The 12,585-nt window shown below is 39.9% G+C and overlaps 1 protein-coding gene across 6 annotated transcripts in view; it reads right to left on the bottom strand.

Moving 5' to 3' along the window:
* The window catches only part of ZFAND6 (zinc finger AN1-type containing 6), a 36,447-nt gene that overhangs the window by 4,361 nt on the left and 19,501 nt on the right, over positions 1 to 12,585 (bottom strand). For all 6 annotated transcript variants that reach the window (XM_041468813.1, XM_041468809.1, XM_041468810.1 and 3 more), the window contains 3 exons: positions 7,005 to 7,174; positions 5,835 to 5,946; positions 3,615 to 3,715 (listed from right to left, as the gene is read on the bottom strand). In XM_041468813.1, coding sequence (XP_041324747.1) covers positions 3,615 to 3,715; positions 5,835 to 5,946; positions 7,005 to 7,155 — 364 coding nt within the window. In that variant the 5' untranslated portion in view covers positions 7,156 to 7,174. The remainder of the gene's footprint in view (positions 1 to 3,614; positions 3,716 to 5,834; positions 5,947 to 7,004; positions 7,175 to 12,585) is intronic.

The following is a 12,585-nucleotide window of genomic DNA, read 5'->3' as shown; positions in this document are numbered from 1 at the left end:
ACAGAAGAGCATGAAAAGATACATTTACTTCTTAAGAGCATTTCACTAGGGCTAGTAAGAAGAACCCCCACAACTCCAGAGGAGTGAAATGTGAAGTTAATCCAAAGGAAAACATCACTACTTGCGAACATTTTAAACTGACATAATCAGCCTAAAATACACTGTTTAAATGTTAGGAAGCGGCAAATTAAGTAAGAGCACACTCACCCACAGAATTTAGTTTAAAATCTTTCTGTTGAGTGTTGGCTCTCTCCCTGGTGCATTCACCCAGTGTATCATGATATCCTGTATTATTTGATACACTTGTATCAAAATTATACTCTACCTCTGACTCCCTGGTACTATCACAAAAGTGAGCAGCATCCATCAATTCCTTTCTACTACTGTCTACTGAGCCCACCCTGATAAGGCCCACTGAAGCTGAAACCACTAGCTCAGCTGCATTCACCTTAGGTTCAAGTAACCCCAGCATAAAATTCTGTAGCAACCTAATTGTTTTAATACCAAGTTTTTAAGTTTGGACTTCTGTTTAACCTCACTAAAATCCAGATATGCACAAAATCAGGTGACTTCATTCAGAACAGCCTTTTAGACAGTTAATCCAACCTAACTTTGTACTTTGGTTTTTCAAATAATAACCACACCACATGACGTGAGTGATGGCATTTTGCAATGCTAATAGTACATGCTCCTCTCCAATTCACAACAAGCTTGAAAATCACAGAGGCTGTTTTCATTCTCAGAAGTTTTCAGCCTCAGAGGGGCTGAATCCATCCATTAATTGGATTTATACTTTTACCCCGATGTTCTTCAGTTGTAGGAGCTCCATAATGTTTGTGGTGGAGTTCTCCTGCCTTCCCTGACAAGCTTCATTTACCTTTAAAATCCTCCCTGAACCAGATGCACAAATCCTAACCTGGATGGTTTTAACTCCTTTACCCCAGGGAAGTGAAGCACCTCTTCACCTGCATGCAGGCTTGCCTGGAGGCAGCCCTGTTAATCCTCTGGCTAACAAATCAGGAATCCTGACTGGCTAATCCTAACAGGGCCATCATGTTGAGCAAAAGGCACAATAGCCCAGGAGGTAATTAAAATGACTTGGAGAGATGCTCAGAATAGAAGAAAGCTGCTAGAAAAGCTGAACTGTACTTAATGAGTTTCATTTTAGGTCATCTTTAATGGCATGTTCATGGCATTTAAGAACATTAAAGTTAAAAAAAACTCTATTAGTCCACATCTTAGAGCATCTGGACTTTTGCACTGTTCCATAAGCATCATCATACAAACACTAGCTCTAAAGTCTACACTTTTTAACATATTCTAGAGTTTTCCTCTATTTCTTCTGCAATGCATAAATCCAAACAAAAACCTGAACTGCTCTTTGGAAATTTTATCCCTTTGTAGTTTTAGCTTGACTGCAAACAGCAAGGACTGTGTTGCAAGCAGCTCGAGTCTCATTTATCTGTCTGCTTTAGAAAAGTAATAACAGTAATCGAAGAAAGCTTAATTATTCACCCAGTCCTTCATTCAATCTTGTGTAGCCTGGTAATTTTTGTTAAATGGCAAGTTAAGGGGACCTCAGCTGAACACAATACTTACACCAGCAGCACAGAACAACTCGCCCCAGAACAGACATTCCCACAAGGCAAGGTTTTATCAAAATAAATACTGACTTTATTTCTCCTGTTCCCCTACATCAACAGAAGCACTATTAGACAAACTTCACTCTGGGACCAACTAACATTGCTGTGAATTATTTTTTTCCTAAATGTTAGAAACTTAGGCAATGCTAAAAAAAAAACCCTTGGATTCACATGTCTGTATAACATGCTTGTCAGCAACCTAAAATTAAAATTAAAAAAAAAAAAAAAGGAACTTCAGGATGCACAACTGTGACAGCAATTCAGTGAAATCCCTTTCAGCATCCATTCTAAGCTGCTTTCCTTCCAAACTTACATTTTCAAATCAAAATGCTTTAAAACTGGAAACACTACCTTTCCTATAATTTTCAGTCAAGGGACAACACAGAAGGAACTCTTAAGGAAGTAAGGCTGACCTTGCCAGAGAGTTATAAATAGGGATGGTAATTTAGAACTGCAACTACATGCTGGTGATGTTCTTAGTTTAGAAATGAGGGTACAAAGAAAAGGACAGAAGACACAGCTGAGTAACCTAAACAGCTGATATACATTGATTCTGCAGATACATCCCTAAATTAAAAGCTTCTGGTTGAGAAACCTCTTATCTTCTCATAAGGAGAATAAATTTATCCAAGTGTGTAAGAAGAGAGACATGCCTCCGATAACTTGCTGGGAAAAGTCTTTTCACAGGCCCAAGACACCTCAGTGCAGGGTCAATAAAGTAAAGTACTCCCTCTGTCTCCCACTGAAAAGCCAGTAGGTGCATTGTCAAAACTGAGACAAGAGCTCTCAGCTCCAGAACACAAATTTCCTAAAAGGCATTGGAGTGTATCTCTAGAATGTATCTTTTCAAGAATAAACATGTTTCTAACAATTGACATCTCAAAGATTAGTAAAAGTGGTAAAAAAATGGAATTAAAAGCTTTTCTCCCAAGTTTTTTAACCAAGGAGATGGCCTTACTCAGCACAGTAGCTGACTAATGACTCTCATATTCCATCCTACAGAAAGGGACAGGTCAGGTTTAGAAATGTATCTGAGAAGCAAAACTTTGACTGTATCTCTGGTATCAAAGAACTAGTATCTAGAATGTTTAAGTGGAATTACAAGATGTATCTGTAACAAAACCCACACTTCTATGTTTAGACTAGTCCACAGAAAAATAATCCTCCCCACTAAAACAAACTGCCTCAGCAGAAGGCAGAATACTTACTGACTTACCTTTAAATACCTTTTATAGTGCCTATAGGTTACCAGTCTGAGCACATTTTGTATACTACCTGGCATTTTTGTATTTCCTAAGAAATACTATTAAACATTTTTTAGTCTTAAGCTCTGAAAGTCTGCACATAGAAAACAAGAAAAAAAGTGAAAAGGAGCTTTACATTGTACCAGCAAGAAGGACCTATATTTTAGGCCAATATAGTTAACCCACTCAGCCACTGTCCTTCAAGCAAAATATAGCCTGTGGTTGGGTAATTTTATATTTGATAAAGTGAATTTCAGTAGTTCAAAATCTTACACCACTACAGTTCAGAGGTGAAAGGTTCTTTTATAGGTGTTTCCTGTTTATAAAAGATACTGACCCTGTTCTGGCAATGGCTATATCAAACACCCTCTACCACAATGCTGAAACTTCTGATATGTGCTGTAAATGGTCACTCTGAGAAGTAACAGATACCAAAACTCTACTCAGATGTAACAACCATGGCACAGAGACAGAACAGAGTGTTGATTTATGATGTGCATTTCCAACACCAATTAAGTTTATGGCAGACACTGACATCACCAATTAAACAGAAGGTTTCAGTTTCACTTGCCATTTAAGAAAAGAAACTTTATTCTTATTTTGCCTTCTGATTTCACAGAGTATTTGGGTTTGAGAATCATACGTGTTTGAACAGGAGTGTATTAAGAACAGCCAAAGTTTAGAAAGCATTATTCATAAATTCTGTCACTGAAAACTAGGCACCAACCTTGCAACTCTTCTGTCTCAGGTACTGTTTTGTCCACAGCCGTACTATCCGCTTGGGATGATGCTACAGATTCTGTTAAAAGTGACTGACTGGACACAGGGCTGAGAGGCAAAAGAAGAATATTATTTTTATTATGCATTCTCACATTCTCACATTCCTTTCCTGTAAGAGATACATTAGGGCACATCTTGATGAGAAGGTATCCCAGAACATTTCACTCTGAAGTTGTTTCTGTAACCACTTAAAACTGCTACACTCTGAACTGACACAAAAGGTAAACATTTTTTTTTTTAAACTCATACTGAATGCAACAAAACAGTTCCACTATAAAAAAGGAAAAATATTTTGGGTGGTTTGGCATATCATTGTTCCACACAGAAGCAACAATGCAACATTCAGGATGCAAGGATCTTTATAACAGAAGTCAGCAAGATAATTGTAGAGGAGATAGTTTCTGGAGATACGAATGAGAAAATTGCAGCATGTCAATGTTTCCAGTAATAAAGCTGCAGCAGCTGCACACAGAACCCCTTGGATTTTCACTGTGTAAAGTGGTGCAGGCTAAACTTCCCAACCATTTAGCCATACTGCTAAGTCATAGCATGGCTGAACACACAGCAAATGAACACCCTGAGCAGTTTAGAGAGAGAATTCAACACTGGCCGTGACTCCCAGCCAAGCTGCTCATCCAGCAGCTCTCCTATGGAACAAGACAGAGCTCAAGTCCCAGGCAAGAGGTAGCACTATCTCATTTGCATTTTTTTTTCTTCCTTTCCACTGAGGGATTCACTCTGAAGGGAAAAACCAGATTATCCAGCAGGCCATGAACCAGCACTCCATGGCATAACAGGAGCACCGGAGTTGCAATTTTAATTGTCAAGAATTGCATGTAGGTCTTGAACTGCCAGTCTGGCCACCTACAAAAGGGCATTGTCAATTGATTTCATCTGTCCTCAGAGTATCCTAAGTCTGAGGTATTTCCAGAGACCAAAGTTGAATTCCTGCTTATTTTATTTTGAAAGCAAAAACCCAAGCAAGTGACACTGATTTTTTTCAAGTGCAAGTCCAAGAGCAACCACCCACTCCTTTCTCCTGCAGCCAGTAATCAAGCCAGTGATCAGTGAGGTACTTCTATTCTTCTATGGTTTTATTGAAGTTGTGAGAGAACAAAGGCAAGGCACTGTAATTGGTTCACATCTGTGCATTGACCTGGATGAACTTTTATTTTTTTTTTTTTTACACACACCAGAAGAGTTGTTTCAGGGTAAGATATGTATTTTCTACCCCAACTATAAACCTCAGAATGGAAAGACTAAATATAGCATCAAGCATGGCACCTAGCTCTCAGTTCATATGCAGGATCCAAGCATGAGATAACACCTTCTATAAAAAGCTAGGGAGCAGAAAAGTCTGAGCAGAATCAGTCAGCAGTAACTGATGAAATCGCCCTTGGCCTGTGTTTTACTACATTCATTTTTTTAAAGAAAAGTTGAAATGAGTATTACTGCGAGTTTAACTTCCATAGTATATAACACACTAACACCTTTCACTCAAACATTTTCCAAAGCGCTTAAGTTGCTGTTGGTTGTGTCATTCTAAACTGAAATGGAGCCACTAAATATACACAAATATTTAGCTTTTACAAATGGAGAACACTTAGTAAGTCTGAGTGATTTATAAGAGGATATTATCCTTGAATAACCCAGATGGAAATTACTAATTTAATAAGAGATCAGTTCAGTAGCACAAATTGTACCAAGACTGGTGTCTTTACCCAGTTCTAGTATTCTCCACTTCTTGCAAAGCAACTGGCTCGTTAACACATTATCATACATTTATTTATGAGAGCTCTTGTAAACAGCTCCCTGCCATTTTACAAAATCTTCAAATTTCTAGGATGAGAAGAGCTCTCCTTTGGTAAATGTACAACTACAAGTTGAGGAAGCAGAAGAGCAGCCAGACAAATCTCTGCAGAACAGAAACTGACAACTTCTATTTGAAGCTAAACTCTAAAGACAAATTTCCATTTGAATGCCAGATGAAGCACAGAGATCTGCTAGCATTCACCCTGAGATCCCATGCTTTAAAGTTAGCACTGAAATCTTACGCCTTTTCCTAATCCCGGTTCCAGCATTTAATTATGCAGGATCAGCACACTTCATTTAATCATTTTGACAGAGATTTTTCTGTAAAGACACAGAGCAGACTGAAGTACCTTACCTTGGCTGCATAGATGGAGTCGATGTAGAATCTAAAGTGGACTGAGTTTCCTGGGCACTGCCCTCTGTGCACTGGACCGGTAAGGACTCGGTGATACTACTGACAGAGGCTGCTGCAAGACACACCCAGGGAAAATGTGTTATGCTGCTTCCTGGGATGACAAAAGTTACACGCTGCATTTACTCTTTGACCCCTACAACACCAACCAGGAGAGTAATGGAATCTACCTACACCATAAGAAAACGTAATTTCACAAAAAAGTAATTATGTTTCCCCAGGCCCCCAAAACTCACACTGCAGAAAATTTTGAAGCTGGAGTTTTAAAGCAGTTACTATTTTTCACTAATTAAACCACCTACAAGCAGCTTTCTCAGCATAAAGTGCTCTACTCTGACTTGAGAAGCTGATGTTTTGTTTAAAAAACCAAGATAGATCTGGGAGAACACCAGTATAACACCCTAATGCCAACTTCAGATGTATTTTGAACGTGTAGAACCCAGATCTCCAGATTTCAATAGAAGATATTGCTTCTGCTTAAAAGGTCAGGTTGAAGGAAAGGCAACAGTACACAGGGCACTAGGTCAAAAAGAACAGAAAGTATGTGAAGTTAAGGAGAAACTATAGTTGCCTTTTCCCAACCTGAAAATTAAACTCAAGATAATTTTAGTAAGGAGATAATGTAAGAACAGATCTTTCCTTAAAGGCCTTCAGGGGCAGTTATGGAAAGATGTCCACAAAAGCCCCTGAAGGCCTTTACAGGAAAAGGCATCACTGTCAAGTGTTTACAGGTTAATCCTTTAGAATGAGGTCAGAGATAAAATACCTGTATTTAAAATGTCTTTCACAAACACTTCCCAAACTCAATCCTATCTCTGTCAGTAATTTCAGCAAAAATATGTTATAGTGTTTTTTCTGCGTTTTTATAATTTCAAATCAGAAATACTCAAATGAATACAAAAGGTATTAGTGAGAGTCTACTTCTGAGCAGATTAGTGGCAACACAATTACATGATGAACACCCCATCCAAGCTCATTCCAAAAGGTAAGATGCTGGAATGAAATGGTTTGCACTAATGCTCCAAAAATCAGTACCTGGACATGGCCAGGAGGCTGCTGCCTGCTGTGTCAGGTTGAGCTGTTAACACACACACACGTGCTGGGGTTACTTACCAGGAGGGCTAATTCTACCATTACTGTTCTGCCTTTGAAGGTGTTCTTTGTAGCACACTGAACACATGCCATTTGTGCGAGGATTCCCGTAAAATCCGCAGCCAGTGGAACAAAGCATAGGCACTTGGCTACGGTTAGTTTCTTGAGCCATTCTCCCTTCTTCTATAAACCTGAAATTGATACACACAACCCAGCATTTAGAGGCCTGAGAAAACCCTTCTTTTACAGCTGACATTTGAAAATCTGGAATTTCCTATAGCTCAGCAAAAAGACCATCCAGAAAAAAATGCCTTGTGGGTAACTCAGTGCCCTTTCCCAAGAAGTCTATAAAGTCTGCCCAATAACACAAATATTGTCATATGTAGGCTTCACCCTCCCAGCCCCACCAATTTATTGTCAATAAATACCCCACAAAGAAAAGTAATTTGATCAAATATTGGAAGTATTACTGCTTCTGGCAGTCAGGTAAGGGGAGTAGGGGAGGGGGAACACTTATGCTGAAACCTGAACACCTGACACTGTGCATGAGAACTGTAAAATAGAGACAAGCCATGATAACACAGGCTTACTTGCTGCATAATTATAATTAACAACAGTCACATGAATCCACGACACTGTTTAGTCACTGCGTCATTAGTGACAGACGACACAACTGCTTACCACAAACCCTGTATTGTGATTTTTCACACACTAAGAGAAAATCACCCTTACAGGCAAAAGTATTAGACCATGTACACAACCTCATATTTATAAATGCACTATGAAAATATAATAAAAATGAGAAGTAAGAGATATATAAGTTGAGAGATATATGATATATGAGTTGCCACATTATAAAACCCAAATATAAGGATGTTAAATAAAGACTGTATAATTTCTTTTTCCCCTGGCTTGTATTAATCAAGTTTACAGATATTTGTAAGACATTACAAGAAAATTACAACAAATGACAATTTCCATCAGTGTTCTGAGACCCCTATTATCAAGTGGTCTAACTTGGAAATAATTTTTGACATGTCATTTCATGAGATAAAATTAATTTTCCGTTTTTCCTCCTCCATAAATATACAATTGCACTTTTTTTACCAATTTTGAAAAAAACCCAACAGTCTCTCATTAAGAAACCAGGTATAGCAAGGTATAAATTACTTATATTTAATTCAAGATCAACTTAGGTCTACCATTTCCTTATTAAAAAATAAGCTGAAGCATAGGTAATTTTAATTCTTGCAAGTCAAGCCAAAGGTAAGCAATATTTCTGAAAAAATAAAATCAACCTTGCAAGTAACACCAGTATGCATTTCAAACAACAAAAAAGTCCAGAGGGAAAGGGGTTTCAAGATACTTGAACACTTCACCAACTGCCATGTTATAAAACTAGAAGAAACCATAGTAAGAAGTGCCACGATAAAAAATATTTCCTTTTACATAAGATGTATTCAAAGCCAAACAAAAACAACACTCCCATTATTTTGTTTCCGGAGAAATCTCCTCATCTCCTCTCACACCCACATCCACTCCATTTTGTTTTTATTTCCCCAAAACATATGAAATTGATACCAAGACCAAACCTCTGGGTTACAAAGCCAACAGCAACACAGAAACAAGTCAAGTCCTCTGCTCACAGCAATAAGGTACTCTTATGGATGAGGAAGGATTCAAGATATAAGACAAGGAAGATGTACAGGCAGGAAGACAACCAAAATCTGATAGTATCTTTTTCAGCTTCAACCTGCAATTAAGCTTATTTCAGCTGTTGACTACACTCCCCCACCCCAACAGAGAATCACTTGCTTTCAACATACAAAGCCCCCATTGACCTCACACGACAGCTAAATTTGATTTTTGCTGAAGTACTGCACTTGTAGCTGAAAGAGCACTTTCATTCCTGCTTTTCTCCAGACAGTCTTTCAGAATGAAACTGCAAGTAGTGCATGTGGAATTTAATTCTTATGCTGGGCCCAACATGTCAGAGAAGCCATTTCAGGGAAGTGCAAATGAATATGAGTTTGCTGTGCTTTGGTAACCAGAACCAATTTAAAGCTGAAACCTTATGCAAGTCACTTTTGGCATAGAATGTTTAAGATTGAAAGACTAATTAAAAACACTTTCAACTGAATATTTCAAGAGCTATTAGAGATTCAATGTCACAATGCAGTATTAATCCTTTTAACTTCAGGCAGCAGCATATTAAAGAACCCTACACTAACTTCCAGATTGTACCATGATTTTCTTTCTGCTCAATATTAGCTTCAAGCAGCACACAGGAACTCAGTAACTGCACCAGCCACTGCTAATATTCTCCAACACAACATTGCTGAAAGGACCTGGTGCTAACACAAACACGGAATAACAATCTTGAACTTGGATGTAAAAAAAAAAAAAGTGCTGCTCCAATTCAATAAACAAACTGTGAAAGGTGCCCAAAGATGCCCAGATGAAAAACAAGAAAAGCTGGCCTGAGTTCCAGCTAAGCCAGTTCCCAAGTTCATTAACCAGTGGATCCTGTCACCAGTCAAAGCACAAGCCACTGGCATGAGGCTCCAGAACACTTCAATCTCCAAGGGGAAGTGCCAGGGATTCTTCTGAAGAGTTTTAATAAGGGCCACAGGAAGCGGAAGATCTTTCATTGGTTGCTAATATTTGAGAAATACAATGAATAAGAGATAGGATCAACCTGATGCAATGTTATGAAGTCAAAGGAGAACTTGCATCGAGACAACAGCTTGTTGGTTATCAAGGGGACAATTGGGTACAACCCACCTCACCCACACAATTACTGCTGCAAGCTACCAAAAAAACCCACCAGGAAAACAAAGCACCATCACCAACACAGTTTTCTGACAGTTCAGTGAGCTCAATCAGTTCACATGCAAAAGCACAAGTAGAAAGTCCAACACAGGAGAGCCTCTGGAATTGATGTGAGGGAGGACATGTGACCAGGAGGGACAACACACGTTTTAGCAGCCTGTAAGCTCCTGGGATGGTTGAACTCATCTCTTTGAACCCTAAAGCCACAGAATGCCAAATCAGTATAATAAGCTCCCATGCTTCGCCCTCCCTTTCAGTGCTCACATGTACCAAAATGAAACAAGGAAATGATCAAACTTTAAAAAAATCAACCACTCCACCTTCTGCCAATTAGTTTCAACACAGATTGGTTTCTGAGCTCATTTGTCACGTGTGTGCTATTTGGGCAGGAGAGAGGGTCTAGCTGCAGACACGTGTGGAAATGCCTGTTTCAGCAGCAGAGCTGCTAAGAGAACCACTAGCCAAAACCAGGCATTGAAAACAGAACAAAAGAGACCCAAGTTCTGGCAGTTCTGACACTGCACTCGAGCCATGCCTCTCCTGTACACAGGGATGGCACAGCGCTGCTGCCACGGGGACTCCGAGCCCCAGGCAAACTGCCACCAGCAGAGCAGCCGGACTCTGCCCCACCGCAGCAAACACGGGCAGCGAGAGATCACGGAGCAGATGTTTTTGGGGGAGGGAGGGACCTCCCATCAGCCCGTTTCTTGGCTCAGCTTCAGATGATTTTTGTTTCAAAACCGTAACGCCTCACAGTATCACCGAGCCCAAACATCCCATAAAGCAGAGGAGGTGGGCAGTCACTGCTGAAACCAGGTCAGAGGGGCAGGCATGCTCCCACAGCTCTGGCCACTGCTGCCCCCCATCCCTGCCTGCAGCCACATCAGCTCAGCCATCTCATGGAAACAACACAAATATTTGTTCTGGTGCACTGGAGAGCTTGCTCATCTGATATAAGATCAACTCCAGAGAAATGACATACACTGCACAGGAAGTGACATGGCTAAAAATAGGACAACCCTTTCTAGGGGCAGCAAGCCCTTGCTGAGCATCAAGTCTACTGTAAAATAAATCCCAAGTGCGTACACCATCCATAATTTCAAAAATGCCCTCCCCTAGCTTGGCTTCAGCATGACACTTGAAGCAGCTTCATAGCTGAAATGACAACAAGGTCTTGGGATCAACATGACTACACGTATGTCCCCCTCAGTTTGAGGTGTCACAAAACAAACGTGGAGCTTGTCAAGCTCCTGGAAATGCCTCTGGGCTCTGCCAGTTCCCCCAGAGCTGTGCCTGCATAGCATTCATACAGTAATGCTATGAATTCTGAAGATTGTTCTGAATGCAGAATTGATTTATCCTAAAGAAAAAAACCCAAAACAATAGAGCTCTTTACAATATTTTAAGCACATTACCTGCTTTGCTTTACAATATAGTTGTATAACCAGTCGTACAAGCCCTAATGAGAAGGAACAGACTAGAGGGAAGTGCAAGACCTTTAAACAACTCCTCTCAGTGCAACCCCAGAGCATCTACTTTATTGAAGATTATGGAGTAAACACCCTATTTCTGTATTAGCTAAAAATTGCTAAACTTAGCTGAAATTACCTCTGTTTTCTTAAAGATATTTATTGCCACAAGAAGCATGGCAGCACACACCTCTGCAGGCTAAGCCCTCCTTTTCCTACAAATAAGGTGCTTACAGTCTACCTGCTCCTGTTACTCCTGCAATACACAACTTCATTCATTTAATAATGCCCTCTTACTACTGCTGTTTCTACAGGTCCTGTCTTTCCTCCCTCACCATCACATCCTCAGAGTAAATTCCCCTCTGTCCCAAGCAAAAAATATGCAAAAGATATGCCTATAAAATGTATAGAATTGAAGCTGTAGAAACACTAAAGCAGAGCAAATCTTGTGGACATCAAGTTCTCTGGAGAAAGAGACATCTTCCAATACTGCAACAAAATACTTGTGGACATCTTTTCCCCACAGAGCAAGCACTGTGACACTGGTCTTCCTCCCCAGCCCCCCTTTCTTCTTTTCCTTTTAATTAAAATGTTTATATGCCACTAGTTTCAAATAACAGATACCCTAGCTTTATAGGCTTCAAATGTTAATCAGTAAGATCAGAGAGAGCAGCATTTAGCGGGATTAAACACACAAGGTTTAAGAATAATCTCTTTCACTGCCCCCCCCCCCCCCCCCAAATTCTAGACAAGAAAAAAGAAGAAATCTGGCACAGAAGCCAGCTTTCTCTTCATCTGTCTTCTCCAAAGAAAAAGGTCTCTTGAATACCAGTTCCCCTCTTACTTCAAGTTCTGGTAAGGAAAACAAGCAGATCCTCACATCCTGCAGTACAGTCTTGTGTTCTGCAAACACTCCTATAATCTGTGACTGGTATGGGAAGGATCCCGCCCAAAAGCTAATGCTGAGACCACCCAAACAGCATTGTGCCTCAACAGCATAACAGACACGTTTGAACCATTCTGATGCCAGCTTTGAAACTGCTGCTCAAAGAGAAAGCAGAACACAGTGTGAACTACTCTTCACTGTCAAAATCAGCACACTGACAGTTTTACCTGACACTCACCTCAAATGATAAATCCAATTTTAACAAGTGATTAAAATATTCCCTCCTCTGTCATAATCACCTTTATAATGAAGCCGTTCAGCAGTGACTGAAGTAGCATCAAGACTAATGGTCATTTTCTCTTTGTGCTAATGAAACAAAGAAGAAGCTGCAAGTGGTTACATGTGCTGCTTAGAC

This window comes from Pyrgilauda ruficollis, unplaced genomic scaffold (assembly GCF_017590135.1).
Source record: "Pyrgilauda ruficollis isolate IOZ18807 unplaced genomic scaffold, ASM1759013v1 scaffold23, whole genome shotgun sequence".
Lineage (NCBI taxonomy): Eukaryota > Metazoa > Chordata > Aves > Passeriformes > Passeridae > Pyrgilauda > Pyrgilauda ruficollis.
This window is presented reverse-complemented; position numbering and strand designations above follow the sequence as displayed.